The sequence below is a fragment of the Engystomops pustulosus genome, chromosome 6 (assembly GCF_040894005.1).
Source record: "Engystomops pustulosus chromosome 6, aEngPut4.maternal, whole genome shotgun sequence".
In the NCBI taxonomy this organism is placed as follows: Eukaryota; Metazoa; Chordata; class Amphibia; order Anura; family Leptodactylidae; genus Engystomops; species Engystomops pustulosus.
Window position 1 is genome coordinate 122,943,475 of NC_092416.1, and position 25,359 is coordinate 122,968,833.

The 25,359-nt window shown below is 44.5% G+C and overlaps 1 protein-coding gene across 8 annotated transcripts in view; it reads left to right on the forward strand.

Annotated features, from left to right (window-relative positions):
- The window catches only part of RAD21L1 (RAD21 cohesin complex component like 1), a 66,115-nt gene that overhangs the window by 17,263 nt on the left and 23,493 nt on the right, over positions 1-25,359 (forward strand). For all 8 annotated transcript variants that reach the window (XM_072110808.1, XM_072110806.1, XM_072110807.1 and 5 more), the window contains 8 exons: positions 12,531-12,682; positions 12,980-13,109; positions 13,198-13,297; positions 13,891-13,994; positions 15,221-15,388; positions 15,547-15,645; positions 23,075-23,188; positions 23,505-23,734. In XM_072110808.1, the coding sequence (XP_071966909.1) occupies positions 12,539-12,682; positions 12,980-13,109; positions 13,198-13,297; positions 13,891-13,994; positions 15,221-15,388; positions 15,547-15,645; positions 23,075-23,188; positions 23,505-23,734 (1,089 nt within the window). In that variant the 5' untranslated portion in view covers positions 12,531-12,538. The remainder of the gene's footprint in view (positions 1-12,530; positions 12,683-12,979; positions 13,110-13,197; positions 13,298-13,890; positions 13,995-15,220; positions 15,389-15,546; positions 15,646-23,074; positions 23,189-23,504; positions 23,735-25,359) is intronic.

The following is a 25,359-nucleotide window of genomic DNA, read 5'->3' on the forward strand; positions in this document are numbered from 1 at the left end:
GATTTAATTAGGGCTTAAATAGGACAAAGGTGAACATTTTCTTATAAAGGTCATTGTACCCCTAACTTTTTATAGCCACAAGGGATAAAAAAAATGTAATAACCCCCCAAAATGTGTAAACCTATTTCTCTCGAGTGTAGAAGTACCCCACATGTGTATATAAAATGTTGTATGGGCGCACAGTAAAAGGAAAGGGGGAGGTTTGCCTTTTAGAAGCCAAATTTGACAGAAATGTTTGACATGCATTTGGAGAACCCTAGTGGTATAAAACAGATAAGAATCCAAAAAGTGACCCTAATTTTTGAACGCACACCCCTTAGAGAATTTTGCAATGTGTAATATATGTATTTGCCCCTACAGGTGAATGATCCAATTAGGCCCTAAACATTAAAAAGGTGAAAATTTTCCTATAAATGTCACTTTACTCCTAATTTTTGTAAGCCACAAGGGATAATATATTAAATAACCCCGAAAAAGGTGTAAAACTATTTTTCCCGAGTGTAGAAGTACCCCACATGTGCATATAAAATGCTTTATGGGCGCACAGTAGAGGAAAAGAGGGATGTTTGTCTCTTAGAGGCCAAATTTGCAAGAAATCCTTCACATGTGTCAGGATACATTTGGAGAGCCGTAGTGGTACCAAAGCGGAGGAAAACCCGAAAAGTGACCCTAATTGTTGAATGTACACCCCTTGGGGAATATAGCAAGTGTATTATGTGGTGTAGTGTAATACACATGGTGAAATGATCATTTTGAACATATAGGTGGTTACCAAATACGATGTGCAATGGAGTCCAAGATGGAAATTGCAATTATTTCTGTAAAGTTCAGTGCCCGTTATGTGGCGCCCCTTATGAAATAATGGAGGGGTATAGGGAGCAACGTGACCTACCAGTTGTTACAATTATTCATTTTACTGAATTCACAACAGGTTGGGCGTGAATTGTGAATGTGTTGCGTATAAGGAGGTAGAATAGACCAGGGGACCAACTAAACTTTTGTCACACTTGGAGTTGTCGCAGGTCTCTTAGTAGTATATAGTGTCCATCCTTAGTATATAGTGTCCATCCTTAGTATATAGTGTCCATCCTAACTCCTCTTTTGGAACGGACTCTTTATTGAGTCCTACCTTTAGAAGCAGCAGAATTTACCGGGAAAATGCTGCCCTGACAAAATACAGGAACATCTAAACCAGAGATACTGGGGCCCGTCCTTCTTGTCCCAATATTAGTTTCCTAATATCTTCCTCTTGAAAACGGAGAAATGATACGGCAGGACATGCACATTGGAACAGCCCGTAAGAGTTGTACAGCGTAATCTGTACAATGTACATGGCCAGCGCTTTTGTACCATATCTTCGTTTTAGTAGGGAAATTATCGCCAAGTGTTGCTCTTATTCACCCTAGCGATGCCCATTGTGACGAATATTGCTGCTTTTAGCTGGACCAAATCGACCAGCCAATAGCGGCAAACATGGACAGAGGGGGGCAACAAAACCCCTCTGAACCACAAGGCACAATTGGTGGCTGTCAGGAACAGCCGCCACTCTGCCCCGATCACCGTGTCTACAGACATAGTGACCGGTATTACTGACGTCATAAGTAAATTCGCTGCTATTGGCACGTCTGAAGTGATGAGCCAATAGCAGCGATAATAAACTGGGGGTGTGTGGGGGGGGGATGTAACCCTTCTGGTCCATGGGGCAGGATGGATGGCTGTCAGGATCAGCTGCCATCTTGCCCCGATCACTGTGTCTGAACCGTGTTGGCAAGTCACTACCTGCCGCACCGTTCTATTACAACGCGCGTTGGGAATAGGCTATGCAATCTTTATTTTTTAAGCAATTTAGACAAATAGGGGCTTATTTTTTGAGAGACGAGATGCACTGTAAAAAAACCTTTATTTTAGAGGGTGTTTAGCTTATCGAAGCAATTTTATTAACTTTTTTCGTGTGGAGGAAAATAAAATCATCAATTCTTGTTTTGGATTTTTAGCATTTTTTTTGGGGGGGGGGTGTTCGCTGTAGTATAACAATACTATATTATCTTTATTCTATGGATCACTCCGATTACGGTGATACCTCATTTATATAGTTTTATTTATATTTGTCCAATTTTATTGAAGGAAAACTAGAATAGAAAAAATTGCATTTGTTTTAGTATTGCCATCTTTATATCGGCATAACTATAGAATTTTTTGGTTGACTGAGCTGGTTGTGAGCTTATTTTTTGCGTGATAAGTTGTTCTTTTCAGTGGTATCATTTTGGCGCTTGTAACTTTTTCGGATCACTTTTTAGAACATTTTTTGTAAAGCAATTTGACAAAAAGTTTTAATTTTTGGCAAGTTTTTGGGGGTTTTTTTTTACCACGTTCACCTAGAGGGTCCAATTATGATTCGGATTTATTGTACAGTTTGTTACGGACGCGACGATACCAAATAAGTGGGGGTTTTTTGTGATTTAGTGTATTTTATACTTTATTACTTGTGTACAGGGAAATGTGGTATTTGGGGGGACTTTCACTTTCTTTTATTATTTATTTTTATTTTAAAAAACCTTTATTTATTGTTTTAACTTTTTTTTACAGTTAATGAAATCTAAGCTTGAACAAGTGATCTTCTGATTTAAATGCTTTAAATCTCGGGTAATCGCGGGTGTTAGAGGCAGGTGTCGGCTATAATATATAGCCGACACCTGCAGCTTCTGGCGCCGGCTCCGTTCAGGAGCCGGCGCCAGAAGCTTGACGTAATAATACTGCATTTTGCGGGAACGCACCTCCCGCCATGCAGTACTATTACATCAAATGTCGGGAAGGGGTTAAGTAGTGGTTTAAATGCATGGAGTCTTGGAGGGCACAGCCAGCTCTTTCAGGATCAGCCAGCTACTGGCTCATCTTTGGGAGAGAACGTGTTAAGAGAATAGGGAGGTGGTAATCAATCTGTTTTAGGTCTTACATTCACCCAGAGCTGTGATTAGGACTTGGTGGCACTAGTTCATGAGGATAGGTGATGGTATAATTTTATAATCAGTAGTAGTTCTGGTTGTTCTTTTTTTTTTATATTAGGGATGGATTTGGACAGTGGAACTACAATTTTATGGGGTTGGGGTACTAGCTGGCATGAGCAAGTAAAGGTTTAACTGTGTGGCAAGTGACATGGTTTGTTCAATTAGCCTTGTACATATAGGATGTTCTCTGGTGCCTCTGAGTCGGGTAATGGCTGCGGTTTCCTTATTTAATAGGCCCAGCGTACCTTCCCTAGTGGATAGACTGTTAAGGCACCAATCTAGTCCTTTATTTTTCTCTTCTCTAAATTCTTTATTTCCTTGGTTGACTGGGATCACCACAGGATAGGACTTTACACTATACATTTTCTTTTATAGAACATACATACCAGGTAAATTTCAGGATTCAGGGGTAGTAGACCCGCTGTACCACCACGGATGATGACATAAGCCGACACCTGGGAGCGGAGTCTAAGTGGCACCCAGTTTTCACCAGAGCCCATCGCAAAGCAAGTTGGACTTGCTGCAGCGTGGTACCACCAGGTCACTTCATATGCATGTCTTTGTCCGCGGTGGCGGCCAAGGAGACGTACAGAGTCGTGAGGCAGAACCGTGGTTGTGGACAGGCAAGAGGTTGAGGCAAGCAGCACAGGAGTGTAGTCAGGAATGGAACCGGAGTCAGGACACAAGCACAAGGCATCAGAAACAAAGCTTTGTTGTTCCTGATGTCCTTTGTTAGGTGGCGGGGACGCGCACACTGGAGCAAGGAAACCGTTGCTGGAGCGCGGCAAGGTAAGTGAACATGCTCCCACTAAGGAGGCGTCAACCTTCAGCTGGAATGGCTTCCTCATATCAGACCGTGTGATAACTGGAGCAGAGGCAAAGGCAGACTTCAGCTTATAGAGTTTAGGATTGGCGTTCTTCTTGGTCAGCGCCACAATGGAAGATACGATGGAAGAGAAGTTTGGTATGAATTGCCGATAATAATTAGCGAAGCCCAGGAATCTCTGAATAGCACGAAGTCCTACTGGGCAAGGCCACTGAAGTACTGCAGACAACTTGGCAAGGTCCATCTGTAGTCCCTTGTCAAAGATAATGTATCCCAGGAACGGAAGACTGTTCTGATGGAATTAACACTTCTCGAGCGTGGCCTATAGGTGAATGGCCCTTAGGTGTCTAAAAACTTGCCGTATGTGGAACCGTTGGGGCTCAAGGTCCATAGTGAACACTAGGATTGTCACGGATGCCCCTGCGACCCATATCCCGGGTCGCAGATGCACCTGTGTACCTCCATGTGCCCCAGCTTCTAAACTTATCTGTCCCGGCTCCTCACGATCTCCACCCTCCAGCTAATTGGCGCTGGCCAGCTGCCTAACCTTATTAATTCCGGCCCCTCCTATGTTTCCTCTCCTATGGATCTATGGGCCTGTGCTTTAGAGAAAGCTCCCCTGTGCTATTCCCGCGTTCCATTGCTGACCCCGGATTGTACTTGACCTTGCATCTCTGCCGCCTGCCCTGACCCTGAGCCTGACCAAGTCTTCAGTCTTCTGCTAAGGTACCTCAACCTCAGCTGCCACCGCAGGCTAGTCGCAGCTTTGGAACGACCTGGCAGTACCCCATCGCAGCAAGACCATCCTGCTTTTCGGATGGCTCTGGTGGAGACCAGATGCAACTTAGATTCCAGTCCCAGGTGTTGGCTAGTACCATCTCCCACGGTGGTCCAGAGAATCCACTAATCCCGAATCCTGACAGTAGATCCGGCCATGGATTTCGCGGAGGTTCCTCAACCTGTTCTGGCGGATCTTCCCACCATCGTGACTCAGCAGACCCAGAAAGTTGCTGTGCAACGTCAGCAACTCAAACAAGTCTCTGCTATCCTCCAGCAGTTATTGTCATTACAGCGGCGGCAGCAGCATCCGGTTCCTGCAGTACCCTCCACGACTGCAGTTGTATTATCTTCTGCAGAACCCAGACTGTGTCTATCTGTGCCATGTAAATAAGATGGAGATCCCAAGTTGTGCAGGGGCTTTATCACTCAGTGCTCCCTACACATTAAACTCATGCCTACGCAGTTCATCACGGAAAAGTCTAAAGTGGCTTTCATCATCAGCCTCCTCTCCGGGAATGCCCTGGCATGGGCTACTCCCCACTGGGACAGGAAAGACCCGGTCATGGCTAATATTACCACCTTCTTTGTCAAAATCCAGTCTGTCTTTGAGGAACCAGCCCAGGCTTCTTCTGCCGAGACCGCCCCCTGCTGAACTTGCGTCAAGGGGACTCCTCTGTCAGTGACTATGTGGTTCAGTTCAGTTCCGTGCCCTGGCTTCTGAGCCTGCCTGGAACAAAGCCCCCTGGTTGCAACTTTTAAAAAGGGATTGTCTGGTCAGATCAAAGACGCCCTGCCTGCACGGGACCTTCCGTCTAATCTCTCTGGCCACTCAGATAGACACCCGGTTTACTGAACGCTCTGAGGAGCGACGTCTGGAACAACCGCAAGTCAGGACCCGTCGTCTGCGCCGCTTGGCCCCAGTCTTCCAAAGACCACCTCAGCAATCTTCCGTGCCTGTTACAGAGGAGTCTATGCAAGTGGATAGAGCTTGTCTATCTCCCCAGGAACGTTCCAGACGAAGACAGGAGATTCTCTGCCTCTATTGTGCCAGCCCAGAGCACTTTCTTTCATCTTGTCCAGTCCGTCCACAGGGTCCGGAAAAACAGGCACCTAGGGTTCTTGGGAGAAGCAACCCTAGGTAAGAGCAAAGCTTCTTCTTGTCTGAATGTCCCTGCTCTTCTCAGTTTTGGAACAGGCAACCCGCTTCAAGTCTCAGCTTTCTTGGACTCTGGCTCTGCAGTGAATTTAGTGGATGCTGGCTTGGTCTCGCAGCATCACTTTCCTGTGGTTCGCCTATAAAAGCCGCCTGTTATCCTTTCCATTAGTGGATAGATTCTCCATGACCTGGTCCAGTATCGTACTGAGCCCCTGTCGCTGCAAATTGGGGCGTTGCACAAAGAGAGACTGTCATTTTATGTGCTTCCCCCACTCTATGTCCTCAGTGATTTTGGGCCTTCCATGGTTGCAGCAACACACTCCGGTGCTCTACTGGCAGACTGGGGAAATCCTTTGTTGGGGACCGGAGTGCCATTCCCGCTGTCTCAAGGTTCTTCGCCCGATGTCCATAAGGTCTTCCGTGGACTCTCCTAAGCAGCTGGCAGGCCTTCCCGCTGCTTTAAAGGATTTTGCAGATGTCTTCTCTGAGAAGCAAGCAGAGATTCTGCCACTGCACCGCCCCTTTGACTGTCCCATAGAACTGCTGCCAGGTAAATCTCCCCCACATGGTCAGGTATACCCATTATCTGTGGCTGAGACCACAGCTATGTCTGCCTACATCAAGGAGAATTTGCAGAAAGGATTCATCCGCAAGTCGTCTTCTCCTGCTGGTGCTGGATTCTTCTATGTGGCCAAGAAGGATGGTTCCCTTCGTCCGTGCATCGACTACCATGGCCTCAATGAAGTCACGGTGAAAAACTGCTACCCTTTGCCTCTCATCACTGAACTTTTTGATCGCCTACGGCAGCGATGGCGAACCTATGGCACGCGTGCCACAGACGGCACGCGAAGCCGTTTCTGTTGGCATGCGTACCGTCGCCAGTAAGCTTCTGCCCGCTGCCCGTAAAAATTTGGTCTATGCGAGCGGCGGAACTACGTGCCACTCCATAGACAGAACCGCAGTGTTTTTGCGCATGCGCGGTAACTTGGGAAGCGCTGAAAGTTTCAGTCGCTCCCATAGAAACCGCGCATGCGCATTAATTATCCCGGGCCGCTCCGCTCTGCTCTGCTCCCTCCCTGTCCGCTCTACACTGTCCCGGTCCGCTCCGCACTGCTTTGCTCCCTCTGTCCCGTTCCGTAGCCCCCCTCTCCTCCGCTCCATAGCCCCCCTCTCTACCTCTCCGTAGCCCCCCTCTCTACCGCTCCGTAGCCCCCCTCTCTACCGCTCCGTAGCCCCCCTCTCCTCCGCTCCGTGGCCCCCCTCTCCTCCGCTCCGTGGCCCCCCTCTCCTCCGCTCCGTGGCCCCCTCTCCTCCACTCCGTAGCCCCCCTCTCCTCCGCTCCAGGTAGGAGTGGAGAATGCATACAGTGTAACCTGCATGCATTCCTGGAGAACCTTCCTGTAGAATAAAAGAAAATAAAGTAAGTTTATCTGTGTATATGTATGTAATATGTATATGTATGTAATGAGTATATGTATGTGTATATGTATGTATTATGTATATGTATGTAATGAGTATATTAATATGTATATGTATGTAATGAGTATATGTATGTGTATATGTATGTAATGTGTATATGTATGTGTATATGTATGTGATGTGTATATGTATGTGATGTGTATATGTAGGTGTTTATATGTGTATATATGTATTTTATACTACATGGCGATAAGCTGTATGCATTTTATCATACATGGCGGCATTCTGTATGCATTTTATACTACATGGCAAATTCTGTATGCATTTTATACTACATGGCAAATTCTGTATGCATTTTATACTACATGGCAAATTCTGTATGCATTTTATACTACATGGCAAATTCTGTATGCATTTTATACTACTTGGCGGCATTCTGTATGCATTTTATACTACATGGCAAATTCTGTATGCATTTTATACTACATGGCGACATTCTGTATGCATTTTACACAACATGGCGACATTCTGTATGCATTTTATACTACATGGCGACATTCTGTATGCATTTTATACTACTTGGCGGCATTCTGTATGCATTTTATACTACATGGCGACAAGCTTTATGCATTTTATACTACATGGCGACAAGCTTTATGCATTTTATACTACATGGCGACAAGCTGTATGCATTTTATACTATATTACGTATATGGTGGGGGGGCGTCTCTCTATGGCTCGTTTTCTCAATTAAAACCTTGTTATTCTAGTTAAATTTTTGTGTTGGCACTTCACTTCAAGTCAGAAGGGTTTGGGTTGCATTTTGGGCACTCGGCCTCTAAAAGGTTCGCCATCACTGGCCTACGGGGTGCCAAGATTTTCACCAAGCTGGATCTGCGAGGGGCATATAACCTCATCCGCTTCCGCGAAGGTGATGAGTGGAAGATGGCCTTGATATCTTCAAAAACTTGCTCTACATTTGAGTTGTTGTTCTGGTGTTTTCTCCTGACCTACAGTCTCATCTGATCCACATCCGGCAAGTTCTCAGGCGCCTAAGGGCCAATCACTTATATGCCAAGCTGGAAAAAATGCCAATTTCATCAGAGTAGTCTTCCATTCCTGGGATACATAATTTCTGACAAAGGACTACAGATGGATCCTGCCAAGTGGTCTGCAGTACTTCAGTGGCCTCGCCCACTGGGACTATGTGCCATACAGAGATTTCTGGGCTTTGCCAATTATTACCGGCAATTTATTCTACATTTCTCCTCTCTTGTGTCTCCCATTGTGGCAGTTGAAGAAGCATTCACCAAGCTGAAGTCTGCCTCTGCATCTGCACCAGTTCTCACATGGCCTGATACGGAGAAGCCATTCCAGTTGGAGGGTGACGCCGCATCCATTGGTGCTGGGGCTGTTCTCACCCAGAAAGGGCTCAAAGTTCGAAACTTCACCTGCGGCTTCTTCTCAAGGACCTTCTCAGCTGCCAAGAGGAATTATTCCATGGGTGATGGGAACTTCTGGCCATAAAGCTTGCTTTGGAACAATGGTGCTATCTTCTGGAAGGAGCTCATCTTCTGGTCTGTATCTACACTGACCACAAGAATCTCCTGTATCTCCAGACTGCTCAGCATCTCATTCCTCGTCAGGCTCGCTGGTCCTTTCCCACAGTTACCCGCTGGTTCTTTCTTGTTGACTGGATGGGGTTCGGGCCGAAGGAGAGGTCTTGGAAGCCCGGGGACAACATTCTAGATCAAGCTCTTCTGCAAAGGTTCCCCCAGTTCAAAAAGAGGGGAAAGCCTGGGGGGGTACTGTCACGGGTGCCCCTGCGACCCATATCCCGGGTCACAGGTGCACTGGGTACCTCTGTGTGCCCCAGCTTCTAAACGTACTCATCCCAGCTTCAGCAGTGGTCCTCGTGATCTCTGCACTCCGGCGCGCACTCGCTCTCGCGGGCATGCGCTCCCGTGTCCTAGTGTCCATCACGAGTATTGAAGGCGGTCTTCCACCCATCCCCTTCACAGATGCGGGTGAGGTTATGCGCCCCACTTAGGTCAAGTGGTAAGTACCTTAGCTCCATGTAGGCAGTTGAAAAGTTCAATGATCAATGGCAATGGTTAGTGGCTGCGACAGTCTCTCTTTATGCAAGGCCTCAAGTTACAGGTATAGGGGCTCTGTGAGATACTGGACTGGGTCACAAAGGATCTGCCCACTGAGGGAAGAAATGACCAGCAGCTTCTCTAGACAAACCATGGGAAAACGATGCTGGGAGACCAGGACAGCATCCACAAAGTTCCCTGCAGAGCCGGAGTCCAGGATGGCTGAGGCTTGAACCAGATCACTTGTTCCAAAGCTGAGTAGAACTAGAACATTCAGACATGGAGGAGCTTTGTTCTCACCTAGGGACACTTCTCCCAAGAACCCTAGGTGCGTGCGTTTCTCGGATGCTGAGGTCGGACTGGACAAGTCTGAAGAAAGTCTTCAGTTAGTCTCTAAGTCTCTTTTTAAAGGTTGCGACCAAGGCTGCTTCATTCCAGGCTAGCTCAGAAGCCAGGGTACGGAACTGATCTGCATAGTCACCAACAGATGAGTCCCCTTGATGCAAGTTCAGCAGCGCGGTCTCAGCCGAAGACATCCAGGCAGGTTCCTCAAAGATGAGCCGGAACTCAGCTAAGAAGGAGGTTATATTAGCTGTGACCAGGTCTTTCCTGTCCCAGAGGGGAGTAACCCCTGCTATGGCCTTCCCAGAAAGGAGGCTGATGATGAAAGCCACTTTAGACCATTCCGTGACTAACTAAGTTCAATGTGCAAGGAGCACTGAGTGATAAAGCTCCTGCACAACTTGGGGTCCCCTTCATACTTAGAGAAGCATGGAGAGTCTCAGCCTGGGTTCTGCAGATGGTAGACAAATCAGAGTAGCAGGACAGACCGCAGGAACTTGATGCTGCTGTTGAGTATCCATCAATTGTTGCAACATGGTGGTGACTTCTCCGGGTTGCTGAGCTTGCACGGCAATCTGCTGGGACTGCTGGACCACGATGGTGGTAAGATCAGCTAGGCAAGGTAGCGGGACCTTGGTGGGATCAATGGCCGAATTTTAATGACAGGATTCAGGAGTAGTGAACCTGCTGTACCACCAAAGCGGGTTGGACTTGCTGCGGTGATGTACCACCAAGTTTCTCCACAGGCAGTGTCAAAGCCGGGAATTCACTACACGAGCACAGGGCATCAGGAACAAAGCTTTCTCAGAGGCACGAGGCGCAAAGATCCGTCAGGGAATAAGGACGAGATGCTGGCCATTTATAGACCACCAGATGGCCAAAGGCAATTAGCGGTGCACTGGCTCTGTAAATATCGGCCGGCCGGCACACATGCACCCTAGGAGGCAGGGACGTACGCACTGGAGCAAAGAGACCGTTTCTGGAGCGCAGCGAGGTAATTTAACCTGCTGCTGGAGTGAGGGGGCACGAGGAGGCACACAAGTACAAGAGGGTTGCAGCAGCACCCATGACAGTAAACCCAAACTCATGCCGAAAAGAGGGAGCTACAATGGTCTGATTCACCATCTCACGCCTGGTGTCTTAGAGGAAGCAAGATTAAACAGGATGTGGTGGGTTTTGGAACTGGGCAAGAGAGATTGACCCACACCTCACACGAATGCCCATTGTGCACTGAAATACTAATTTGTAAATAAATAAAAATGAAGGTTCAGCTCATGATTCAGGGCTACTCTTCGAACCTTCTTTGTGTAAATCTCAGCCCATATTTAATCTAAAAGTGTTGTAGTGAATCAGGATTCCCATGACATCTTCTAGAATGTACTCGAGTTGGACTACTCAACTCTGTCGGGAGCTCATCTCAATAGAAGATTTATTAGATAATGCTTTCAGAATGTAGCTAGCTCATTTCATGTTCCAATTTAACATAAGACATTTCTAAATGGCCTGTGTTTTTGCCCATCTAAGAAGGATCTGTAAGAAATCATAAACAGTTCCATAAATACAGAGGTTTACCAACATGCATTTTGTATGAAAAGAAATATAATGTTGGGGTATCCATTGAGACTGCTGCTGTATTTAGACTTAACAAATGAAAAAAAAATACTGACATAACTACCTAAATATAAAAACTTACAATATAAGAATGTTTGCCAGTGTGCAGTGTGAAAAGTCTATATGAAAAATAGAAAGCTGAACATATAAACGCATGTGTAGAAAGTTGTAAAAAAGTCACAGATAATAAATATTTAATTATCCACAGGATGGGTCATGATCAATTGGGGTGTAACACCCACTATCCCTGCCAATAAACTACAGACAAAGCTGGAAACTTACAGCTCCATCTGTGATGTAGCAGCCATCACAGCTCAGTACAGGCACAGTTCTCACTAATCATTTCTATAGTTAACAGAAACAGAACCTACACTATGGATGATGCTATCTGCTCCTAGCTCCATCCACTGTCCACAGTGCAGTGAACAGCCACAGAGAGAGTTCATCAGTCACTGATGACCTGCTGTGAGTATGGAGGGTCATATGCGTAGCCACTATCCGAGGATGCCAAGCACATCCAGCATCTGGATTCCTACCAGCGGCAGGTACAGGCAATATCAATGAGATAAACAGTGACCACACACAGCAAAAGAGGCTGTCGAGTAAGTGCTGCAGATCCAAATTATATTTGTATCCACATTGGAAAAGTTGCCATTTATTGTATTGAAGAACTATAATTAACACATATCAAGCATAGATTTTGCTTTTAGTAACTAAACTTAGAATATTCATATCACTAGGCCTTAACTTTTGAAGTATCTTTAAGGGAATATTCATCATCTGAATATTTGTAAATCCTTTACAATTATCTACACAAAGTGTATCCTAGCAACCATCTGCTTTTCAAAGATGGCATTCAGTGTCAGATGCCATCCAGTGTGCCATCTGTTTTTTTTTAATTGACCCATTGACTTCTATTGTACACATGGATCTGTGAGATGGTTCAGATCATTACATGCTCTACTTTTAAACAGAACAGACACACATTCGGTTAAATAAATCGCCATGTGCTTTGATGCATTGAAAATATTGCATTTGGGGCACCCGTGTGCTGCTCATTAAAGCAAAGGTTGGTGCAAATTTGTCTTTCATTGTAATGGACATAAGCCCTAAGACTGCCATCTTTTCAACATACATGGATTTATATATATATGAAGTTTTTCTATTTTAGAAATTCTCCACTTTAAAATTACATTATTTTATTTCTTAAGAAAATGGTATTGTTAGTAATAAAACACATAACAAATAATCGCAATACGATTTAATTTTTGTAATTGTTTTCATATTCCCACTAGTATAAAAAATGTTTTACACCTACCTGCTTCTGGGCAAACGAGGGATCCTATCCAAGATCTGGATTGCCGCACACTGGGAGAAGAAACTTACTAAGGCTCACATATATGAGTGCAACCTTGAATCGGCTATTCAAAGTATTTTAGCACCAAAGGTATGTGTCTTTTCAGTTACCTTTCTGGCTTGACACTTTTAACTAATAGGTCATTAAACTAGGGTAAAAACTTTTACCTTAGAATGGTATCTGTGTGCTTTAAGGGTTAGTTGTGGGGATAACACAGTGTCAGCCTGATCCAAGTTGCTTCACTTCCCTCCATACATTATGGTATTGAATTGTTTTTAAAAATATTTTTTTCTTCTCCCATAGACCCAAATTCTGTGTTTCACTTCAACTCAATGAGAATAACAGTTTAAAGCCAGTATTATAAAAAGCCTTTGCTTCATATAACAGGTCATGATCGCTCTTAGAACCTCGGGTCATTTACTTCTTGGAGTTGTAAGAATTTACCATCGAAAGGCAAAATATCTTTTAGCAGATTGTAACGAAGCTTTACTGAATATGAAGGTTGCATTTCGTCCAGGTGACTTAAACTCCTAGACCAGGAAAAAAATAAACAATTAAGTTAAATAGTTTTGTTGTTTATATTTTTTAAAATAATTTTTCCACAGGAGCTCTGGATCTTACAGAAAATAACCAGGAAGCCAGTTACAATGCAGTCACTCTCCCTGAAGAATTTCCAGACTTTGATATGCAGTTACCTAATTTAAAGTATGACATTTAATTTCTTATTCCATATTTTGGAAAATGTGTAAATTTACAGGGAGCATCAGATTAGTTTGTTAAAGGGATGTTCCCATGGCTGCAAATAAATATTATTGTTTGTATAATGAAGTTATACAATTTTTCAATATATTTTCTGTCAATTCTTCACCACTTTCTAGATCTCTTCTTGCTGTCATTCTATAGAAAGTTTCCACATTTACTTCCAGTGGAAATAAATAGTAAACAAAGAAACTTTCTATAGAATGACAGCAAGCAGAGATCTGGAAAACCATGAGGAATTGAGAAAGTATATTGTATTTTAAAATTGTATAACCTTTCATTACACAAACAATAAAATTAATTTGCTGAAACAGGAATACAGCTTTAACTGTTGGTCCTAACCAGAAATGATTGTCAGAATATTCTAGAGATCACTATCCAGCTCCTCACAAAATGTTGTTGTTGAAGCAATTATTATAATAAATGTGATAATTCTGAATGCCTTTTCTATGACATGTACCCTTTCAGTTAGTACAATTAAAGATTGAAGCTCTCAAGCTGTTTTGCATCTATTAAAACTCTTAGCATCTTTTTTGCAGTTTGATTGATGTAGTTGATCATTTCACATTAAACCAGAGCCGACTGGAGGACATCACAATTCGAGAGGAGTGTGACAGACATCTTAACATACATGGTGACTTTGGTGAGAACATAGATTTTATCCCAACAAACATATAATTTACACACTGTGGGTCATCTTCAAACCTGACTTTTGAAAAGGGACCTATCATCTATTTGGATACTTCCTACATAAAAAAGCTACAACACTCCACAGCATATTTATGTTATGCAAGGAAATTCTAATTATATAGCACTGTTTGCCCATATTACAATTCAGATTCCCCAAATCTAGGGCAAGGGACCAAACCATGAGAAGTATTGGTACCTTTGACATGGAAAAACTATGGTTCCTAAATGGTTCCTATTTTTTACTCCTTTTTTATTTCTTTTTTTTTTTCTAACCAACCAGTGCTCTACTATATCACTTCTCTTTGCTTCACCTTAAGTCCTGGGGGTATCTGAGTACTGAAAGACATTATAAGGTCCCAAGGAAAGGCAACTGCTACAGGTGAAGTCAGGTGCTCCACAGAGAGTTCCATCTCCAACCACTTGTTGGTTATTTGATGTTGCACTATAATTTCCTACATAAGTGTGTTTCCCTATAATTTCAACAATTATATCCATATTGGCTCACTACTCTATCAGTACTTCTATATAGACTTTTCATTGCATCATGACTTGTTATATATTGATGAGCAGGACATCTATTTGTACTAATAATCACTTAGTGACATGTTAACCTTTACTGACATGATAGCGGCCATTCACTTAGATAGCATGATTACTGACCTCTGTGAGGATGATAAAAGGCTCTCCCCAGTCGCTATAGCAATCTATGGCAAGTCTATAAGCGTACAGACGTGCATCATATAACCATACATCTCACCATGGTTACCGTCTACCCCTTATCGTACCGTAAGTGAAGCCCAGGTCCTGGCATTCTGTACATGCGCCCAATTCCAGGTCACACAGGGCAGAAGACACAGATACATTGCTTCACACAGACGCTTACTTCCAAGCACATAAAATGAGCAAGTAAGGCGAGGGATGAGAACATCTTTGCAACCATCTTCCTGGCATCTACTAGGGCTGTTGTGATGCTACCCCCTACCTGACCATATGGGCTGACGATATGTGTTGATGTCATCTTTGTGTATTTCTCCTGCCACACACTAAGGGGGAAAAAAGTGATACAAAAGTTAAAAACATAGTAGAATATAATGGGAATTTGTATTTAAGAGTGTATAGAAAGAAGCCACCAAGTCCAGCTATGAATATAGGTTTGATTTTTATGTTTACATTCTACAGGAGATGACGTGGACATATTCAGACATGGCTCTGCAAGTGATATCTCCTTTGAAGTTAGTACCAACAGTGTTTTACCTGAGCAGAGTTCTACTCTTCTAGCTGGTGAAACAAAAGAGCTGTTTGCTGATGACTTATTTGGAGATGAAGGAGCAACAACAGATTTTTTTGGTATAACAAGTTTTAAGCTGCTCATGCACATGTTAATCTGCCCCTGATCCAACAAAAAATCCACCTTTTACAATACAGTGTTCCTGCATGTGATGTACCAGTGCAGTCTTTACATGTAGAACAAAATTATATTGTTTTTTTAACTTTTTGTTTTCTAGACAACAATTTGCTTTTTAATGAATCCAATAATGATTTCACTGTGGACAAAGATATGAGCCAAGATATACTGCTTCCAGCAGAGGATCAGCCCACTGAAGGTAAGTGTACTGCTAGGAATGCATAAGCCAAAATACAAAAAGGAACACTTGATATGCTAATTCACTCTGGCTAAATTAGGTGTGACAGTATTTGCATGTTAGCCTTTACATATACAGTAACTCATTGTTCTTCCAAGATGTCCACATAAAAATGCATTTAAAATTTTTAAAATATTTCTAGAAGCACTCCTGTCACGAGGAATGTCATTTTTAGCTGGTGACAGGTTCCAATAGCCTATGCTATGCAAGTTTTAAAAATGCCTTTGTAGGCATTCTGAATCATTTTAGTACTTTATAAAACTTTATTTTACATTATCTCGCTCCATGCTAGCATTGTGTGGAGAGTCCCTGGGCAGGAAGAGAGCACTTCAGACTCACTTTGGGTACTTATATAAATAGATGTAGATGGCCATGCAATACATAGTAACATTTACTAATGAGGTAATGAAGGTATATATACAGTTCATCCAATCCGCATACTGTATTGATAAATGGGATGTATATATATTGATGGTGAACTTTTCACTTTTATGAACAAATTTTCATAAGTTGGACATAACTTCTTGTTTTTTGCATGCTGTTTTCACTGTTTTTTTTAATTATACATAGGGCTAGGTAAAACTTAACAAAAATTTAAGGGTTTTAGGGTTTATGGGCGTTACTTTTACAAAAAGTGATTTTTAATTTTCACATTAACTCCTAATATAATATATTATAAATGGTTTCCCATATTTTGTGTTGGCTTTGTGTTGGTCATTTTGATATACAATATGTATAGAGTATAGGCAAACAGGGCGACTATTGCAATGTTCTTTGTGATTGCTGCCTATGGCCATGAGTCTGCTGATGAGTCATTGAGGCCATGAGTCATTACTAGAGCTCAGGCAAAATAGCAGCCCCCAAAATAGTGGACAGAAAATAGAAGAAAAACAAACAATCAGAAAATAAAAACAACTCCAAATAAAGAGATATATTTTTGTTATATGGTTTTACAACCACAATTGATGAAGCATTCATTATGATATATGTACATGAATAGGTAAAACCCTGGGAAGTAAACAGATGCTGCTGCGGTGCTGACATATCAAATCCTCTGCTTCCCATTAACTTACACTACAGAGAACACTACAGAGAAAATTTCAACAATTACTTTTTACATACTAAGTAGAGATGAGCGAGCACTAAAATGCTCGGGTACTCGTTATTCGAGACGAACTTTTCCCGATGCTCGAGTGCTCGTCTCGAATAACGAGCCCCATTGAAGTCAATGGGAGACTCAAGCATTTTTCAAGGGGACCAAGGATCTGCACAGGGAAGCTTGGCCAAGCACCTGGGAACCTCAGAAAAGGATGGAAACACCACGGAAATGGACAGGAAACAGCAGGGGCAGCATGCATGGATGCCTCTGAGGCTGCTTAATCGCACCATTATGCCAAAATTATGGGCAACAGCATGGCCATGACAGAGTGACCGAATGAGGCTAGATAGCATCTAAAACATCCAATAATTGACCCTGACACTATAGGGGACTATGCAGAGGCAGCGGCAGCAGCGGCAGGCTAGAGAGTGTCTTGGCAACATACCACAAATGGACTCGGGCTTAAAACCAATGGGTGGCAGAGAGGAACCAAAGGAGGTGAGCAAGAAGCGCTCAAATAATATTGGTAAATGATAAAAGTTTGCCAGTATATTTTGTGGATTACACAGCAGGGTGGCGACAAAGTTAACAAGTTTGATGAGGAAGCCATGAAAACAACCCAAAATTCTGCCTGACACAGCTCGTTTGATAAGGGGACCATGTATGGAGGCAGTGAACTAGTAGTAGATTAAAGGTGCTGCAGTTAGAACTATGTTAGTTGGATCTTGGGATGGAGCTGGCGCTCCGCTGCCAGGCGAGCTTTCGCCAATCCAAGCCCCTGTCTCTAGGCTACTCCCCAAACAGCACTTCTAAGAACCTTTTGTATAAGATCAAGTGTAGTAGCTTTCTTATAAGTTTGGGTTCTGGCGGGTGAGGGGAATGTAAACAGATGCGCAAGAAGCGCTGAAATAATATTGGTAAATGATAAAAGTTTGCCAGTATATTTTGTGGATTACACAGCAGGGTGGCGACAAAGTTAACATGGAAGCCATGAAAACAATCCAAAATTCTGCCTGACACAGCTCGTTTGATAAGGGGACCATGTATGGAGGCAGCTATATGGACTACTTTTGGAGGCAGCTATGGCGATGACGTGTGGAGGTAGCAATGGAGACAACGTGTGAAGGCAGCTAAAAAGATGACGTGTGGAGGCTGCTATGGAGACAATTTAATTTGGATAGTGCCTGTATGTGGCAGTCCAAAAAAGTTTTCAAACCAGAGGAGCAGGTAGCTGGTCCTCCAAAAAGATTAAATAAATTGAGTGCCTGTATGTGGCAGTCCAAAAAAGTTTTCAAACCAGAGGAGCAGGTAGCTGGTCCTCCAGAAAAATTACATAGATTGAGTGCCTGTATGTGGCACTCCCAAAAATTGTTTAAAACAAAGGACAGGGTAGTTGGCCCTCCAGAAAAATTAAATACATAGAGTACTATAGCCAGAGCCAGTTGGCCCTGGCAAAAAAATAGCCAGTTTCCTCTGCTTTAGTGTACAAAGAGGAGGAGAAGGAGGACAATGAGGAGGAGGAGTGCATACATTATTCAGGTTCAGCTTCTTTCACCTGGTGGAGAATGGAAATGCGGAGAAATCCAGGCTTTATTCATCTTGATAAGCGTCAGCCTGTCAGCGCTGTCAGTCGACAGGCGTGTACGCTTATCGGTGATGATGCCACCAGCTGCACTGAAAACCCGCTCGGACAACACGCTAGCGGCAGGGCAGGCAAGAACCTCCAAGGCGTACAGCGCCAGTTCGTGCCACATGTCCAGCTTTGAAACCCAGTAGTTGTAGGGAGCTGTGTGATCATTTAGGACGATGGTATGGTCAGCTACGTACTCCCTCACCATCTTTCTGTAAAGATCAGCCCTACTCTGCCGAGACTGGGGACAGGTGACAGTGTCTTGCTGGGGTGACATAAAACTGGCAAAGGCCTTGTAAAGCGTACCCCTGCCAGTGCTGGACAAGCTGCCTGGTCGCCTACTCTCCCTCGCTACTTGTCCCACAGAAGTACGCCCTGTGCCGCTAGCGCTGTCAGAAGGGAAATACTGTTTCAGCTTGTGCACCAGGGCCTGCTGGTATTCATGCATTCTCACACTCCTTTCCTCTCCAGGGATGAGAGTGGAAAGATTTTGCTTGTACCGTGGGTCCAGGAGAGTGAATACCCAGTAATCGGTGCTGGAATAAATTCTTTGAACGCGAGGGTCACGGGATAGGCAGCTTAGCATGAAATCTGCCATATGCGCCAGAGTCCCAACGCGCAAGAATTCACTCCCCTCACTGGCCTGACTGTCCATTTTCTCCTCCTCCAACTCCTCTTCTTCTGCCCATACACGCTGAACAGTGAAGGACTGAACAATGGTCCCCTCTTCTGTCTCGCCAACATTCTCCTCCTCTTCCTCCTCATCCTCCTCCACCTCCTCCGATATGCGCTGAGAAACAGACCTAAGGGTGCTTTCGCTATCAACAAGGGAATCTTCTTCCCCCGTCTCTTGTGACGAGCGCAAAGCTTCCGACTTCATGCTGACCAGAGAGTTTTTCAACAGGCCAAGCAGCGGGATGGTGAGGCTGATGATGGCGGCATCACCACTGACCATCTGTGTTGACTCCTCAAAGTTACTCAGCACCTGACAGATATCAGACATCCACGTCCACTCCTCATTGTAGACTTGAGGAAGCTGACTGACCTGACTACCAGTTCTGGTGGAAGTTGACATCTGGCAGTCTACAATCGCTCTGCGCTGCTGGTAAACTCTGGATAACATGGTTAGTGTTGAATTCCACCTCGTGGGCACGTCGCACAACAGTCGGTGAGCGGGCAGTTGGAGGCGGCGCTGCGCTGCCCTGAGAGTGGCAGCATCTGTGCTGGACTTCCTGAAATGCGCACAGATGCGGCGCACCTTCGTGAGCAAATCAGACAGATTGGGGTATGTCTTGAGGGAACGCTGAACTATGAGATTTAAAACATGGGCCAGGCATGGCACATGTGTCAGTCTGCCGAGTTGCAGAGCTGCCACCAGGTTACGGCCGTTGTCACACACAACCATGCCTGGCTTCAGGTTCAGCGGTGCCAGCCACAGATCAGTCTGCGCCGTGATGCCCTGTAATAACTTTTGGGCGGTGTGCCTTTTATCGCCTAGGCTCAGCAGTTTGAGCACCGCCTGCTGTCGCTTAGCGATGGCACTGCTGCTGTGCCTAGAGCTACCGACTGATAGCGCCATGCCCACGGATGGTAATTCAGAGGAGGAGGTGGAGGAGGGGTGGGAGGAGGAGGAGGCATAGTAGGCCTTTGAGACCTGGACCGAGGTAGGCCCCGCAATCCTCGGCGTCGGCAGTATATGACCAGCCCCAGGGTCAGACTCGGTCCCAGCCTCCACCAAGTTAACCCAATGTGCCGCCAGCGATATATAGTGGCCCTGCCCGGCAGCACTCGTCCACGTGTCCGTGGTCAGGTGGACCTTGCTAGAAACGGCGTTGGTCAGGGCACGGAGGATGTTCTCTGACACGTGCTTGTGCAGGGCTGGGACGGCACATCGGGAAAAGTAGTGGTGGCTGGGGACCGAATCGTGGAGGTTTTCGCACGGGAGGTGTTTGGGCCGGGGTCCTGGGCAGGGGGCTGACTAGCAGATGACACAGGGGAAGGAGCAGTGGTGTGCCCGGCCGGAGGTGAACGGGCTTGGTGCCATTGAGTGGGGTGTTTAGCATTCAGATGCCTGCGCATACTGGTGGAAGTTAAGCTAGTAGTGGTGGAACCCCTGCTCAAAGGTTGCACACCACAGTCCGTCGGTCATCCGGTGTTTCTTTAAAGAACCTCCAGACTTCTGAAAATCTAGCCCTCACCACAGGAGCTTGACTACGGGCAACATTTGGCGCTGATGCACCAGCTCTGGCCCTGCCTCTCCGTCTGGCCCCACCACTGCCTCTTCCAACCTGTTCTGCTATAGGACTCGCCTCCGTCTCAGAAGCACTGTGTTCACCCGGCCTATCAACCCAGCTTGGGTCTGTCACCTCATCATCCTCCGATCCCTCAGTCTGCTCCCCCCTCGGACTTCCTGCCCTGACAACACCTTCACCACTGTCTGACAACTGTGTCTCCTCATCGTCCGACACCTCTATACACACTTCTTCCACTACGTGAATAATGTCATCATCACCCACAGACTGCGACTGGTGGAAAACCTGGGCATCGGAAAATAGCTCAGCAGCAGCAGGACAAGTGGTTTGTGACTGTGGGAAGGGTCCAGAAAACAGTTCCTCAGAGTATGCCGGTTCAAATGCCAAATTTTGGTAGGAGGGGGCAGACTGGGGGGAAGGAGGCTGAGGTGGAGGAGCTGGAGGAGTGCCGATTTCGGTGACATGGGTGGACTGCGTGGAAGACTGACTGGTGGACAAATGGCTAGAAGCATTGTCCGCAATCCACGACATTACCTCTTCGCACTGTTCTGGCCTCAACAGTGCTCTACCACGAGTCCCAGTAACTTGAGACATGATGAACCTAGGGAGTGTACCTCTGCGGCGTTCCCCTGCTCCCCCATCAGCAGGTGGTGTCTCACCCCGCCCAGGACCACGGCCTCTGACCCCTGCAGTAGTTGGACGCCCACGTCCACGCCCTCGTCCTCTACCCCTAGCCCGCGGGTTAAACATTTTCCAAATTAAAGTGTAAACTTGAAAAAAAAAAAATTTGTGTTTATTTTTTTTTAGTTTTTTATTTTTTTTAACAAAATTATGCTATCCTATTGCTATGGCTAGTTTCTAACCTACACTGACAGCACACAACTGGATTTTGTGCTTTGCAAGATGAGTTTGAGCTATAAAATGAAATAAAGGTAAAAAAAAAATAAAAATCAGCAGACTCTTCCTAATTCTACTCAAACCCCTAATAAATTGTCCCACTTCGGTGTTTGAGGTGGATATGTGCGTCACTAAGAGCTAAACACAACGGTCGCAGGTCTCCCAGCAAATTCCTCACAGTATGGTACTAGCTGCACTACTAGTGCCAGCAAGCCCAGCCACAAGCAAACAAAAAAAAGGAAAATATAACGCTATTGTAGGCCTAAGTAATACGTTGGGGTTCTCCTATGGCTATTTTGTAGCCTACAATGAGAGCACACTGCTTTGCAAGATGAGTTTGAGCTATAAAATGAAATACAGCTAAAAAAAAAAAAAATCAGCAGACTCTGCCTAATTCTACTCAAACCCCTAATAAATTGTCCCACTTCAGTGTTTGAGGTGGATATGTGTGTCACTAAGAGCTAAACACAACGGTAGCAAGTCCCCCTGCAAATTCCTCACAATATGGTACTAGCTGCACTACTAGTGCCAGCAAGCCCAGCCACAAGCAAATAAAAAAAAAAAGTAGAACGTTATTGTAGCCCTAAGAAGGGCTGTTGGGTTCTTGTAGAATCACTCCTGCCTAACAGTAAGCTAATAGAACACCCCAACGCTTTCCCTGACCAGCAGCAGCTCTCTCCCTAGCGGCATCCAGACACAGAATGATCCGAGCAGCGCGGGCAGCGGCTAGTCTATTCCAGGGTCACCTGATCAGGCCAGCCAACCACTGCTATCGACGTGTAAGGGTACCACGTCATGCTGGGTGGAGTGCAGAGTCTCCTGGCTTGTGATTGGCTCTGTTTCTGGCCGCCAAAAAGCAAAACGGCGGGAGATGCCATTTTCTTGAGCGGGCGAAGTATTCGTCCGAGCAACGAGCAGTTTCGAGTACGCTAATGCTCGAACGAGCATCAAGCTCGGACGAGTATGTTCGCTCATCTCTAATACTAAGCAATCTAACTGAAGTGTTTTAGTTATAATGAGTTATAGTTGCTCGTCATCAATTAATTAAAAAAGGTGAGGTATTTACAATAAATGTAAGTTTAATAAATATGTCTGAAATCACTTACAAAAATGTTTGTAAGTGATTTGAGACATATTGTATTTATTTAATGTTACATATTATTGTGAATACCTCCCCTTTTAGATTTAACTACATTTTGTTTTGGTGAACCTATTTTTGACTATAATCTTCACTATGAATGAGTTTGGGATCATTATGGCAGGGTCACCTACCCCCCTTTTCTTTTTAGTCATTTGCTCTTTCTCAACAGACTCAACAGACATTTCTAGTGAATTATTCCAATTTTTATAACCTTAAATACAAAAGCTCTTTCTAGAAACCTTTCAACAAGATACTACACCACTAGTGCTGCGTATTGATTGACAGCTAAAATACTGATAACTGTGGTATTATGTTGATTCTTTGCCATGAAGAAAATACATTGGTCATTTAACATATTATTGTACGAACAGCTTACTCCAGTGAAGCTCAAGAATCGCCTTTGAATGATGCTCCAGTGGCAAATAACACAACTCTGTTATCGAATGAAGAAATTGGCTTTGTCCTGGAGCCTGTTGATGTTTCAGGTACATACAGACATACAGAGTTTTAGTCATAGCTTGTGATGTATCAAGATAGGAAATCTTATCTGTCTATCAAAGACAGTAGACAGTATATTGACACAGGGCAAACTATAAATGCTTTTAGATATTTCACAAGGTATATTAGTATTATTATTATGGATAAGGATTTTTATACTTTAAAGCTCATTTGTTACACTTTCCCTTTCTGATTGTTTCTAGATGTCAGTATATCAGTGGCAGTAGTATTTTCATCTTACTTTGAAGCAGTGCAGAATAGTATTAAATAGAAATTTAAATATTGAGAATTTCATTTTTTTAGTGATCGAAAATAGGAAACGAAATAAGAGGAAGCGTAAGTTGATGGTGGATAATGTGAAGGAGATCCCAAGCACTCGGATGCAGGAGCAACTGAAGGATGCTTCAGATACTATGACAACTTTGGATATTTCAGCACCTACCCAGCATCTCATGGAGTGGAAGCTGACTGGTGGAGTGCAGTGGCTGCTGTCTCACACAAGTCAACCAATTATAAATGCTGAGCTCTTACTGGTAAGCAGTTTTCACACTAGCGTGTTGTCTATTTAAAGAGAACCCGTCATGCAAAATAACCCCCTAAACTAAATATATTTTCATAAACTGCCATTAGAGAACATTGCATCTATCCCTTCATTGTCCCTCTACATGCCTGCAAACCTAAGCAATGAGGTCCTAAAGCTGTATGCAAATGACCTGTGAAATGTCCAATGAAGCATTAGCATATTCAAGCTGTCCACTCTATTCATGAGTGGGAGGTACAGCCACACCCCCAGTGCTTGACTGACAGCCTGTATAATTATGTGAGGCTGTATAATGATGTGCTTCCTGGTGCTGGTGGCCACGCCCCCTGCAGCCTGTGTGTGCATGTGTGTGTGTTTAGGAGAGATACAGCAGCACCAGGCAGCCATGTTACAGCAGAACATGTCAAATTCATGTGTAGCTGATGTCTGTGTCTCTGTGTATTAGGAGGATGCAGCATGTCAGCAGGTGCAGCACACACACTAGCCATGCTTTACTATACATTACACACAGACATGAACAGGGGGAGGAGACGGGAGGGGGAACAGGAGTGACATCACTGCCTCTGACCATGTGACCAGCCTCATTTACATGATAAAGAAAAGATGATTTTACAATGAATAATGTATGAAATAACTAGATAAAGGCTGGGATGGGATCCTTGTGAGCTGCTCCAACAGGTAGAGGTGACAGGACTAGTGGCAGAGACCTGATGACAGGTGTCCTTTAAGGTGGTTTACATAATACCAGTGCCTTCACTGGGACCTGTGTATAAATCTGACCAACATAAAGGAAATATCTGCATGCAATTTGAATGTTTTCACTGTACCTGTGTGTTTCCTCAGGGTGGTTTCACACATGGCCATGTGCTATTTGTGGACTATTTTTTTTCAGTGCATGGAGCCTTATTCATTTGGCTGTGGGGTGTAGGGACAATATGGCCTGTGTGATAGATACTTTTCTCCAGCCCACTAAGTTACAATTAATACACTGCATCATAGTTATAGTTGAAGACACTGCAGTGCCCAGGTTAGGGGTGGTCCCGACGATATGCTGAGACCGCCAGGCACCATCGAGGAGTCACCACGTGTTGCTGCTTTCTGATAGAGATGGTAAGGCATGGTGCAACCCAATGAGAAATAAGTCCAGAGAGTTGTGGTCTGCAATGAACAGTTTCCTTTTTTACTGTAGAAATTCAAATACAAAGCAATACAAGCAAATCAAAGGGCTGACTTCTCCATTCTCCCCCCTGACAGAAGAAGGGTTAATTCTGAGGAAAAGCATGGGCTAGCTGTCACTCCCTTTCTCAGAAGGCTGGTACCCTGGTCACAGGCTAAGAGCCCAGGGTCTATGGCAGAGTATATGTGTGTAAAAACTACCACTTTTAAGTGGTAGGTTTCCTTTAAGCTATGTTCTCTACCTGCAGACACTAAAGACTGGGACTATTCCCCTTACATACTTTCTACCAGGGGAAGAGTGGTTACATTTTTGCACAAAAACAATGACAACGCATTTTCTCATAGACTTACATTGGGTCCCCCATGATGAGTCCTGCCACAGTTAAAACAACCTCAGGTTCTCTAATGGTTAATATAATCCACTGAGTGAGTTCAAAGAAA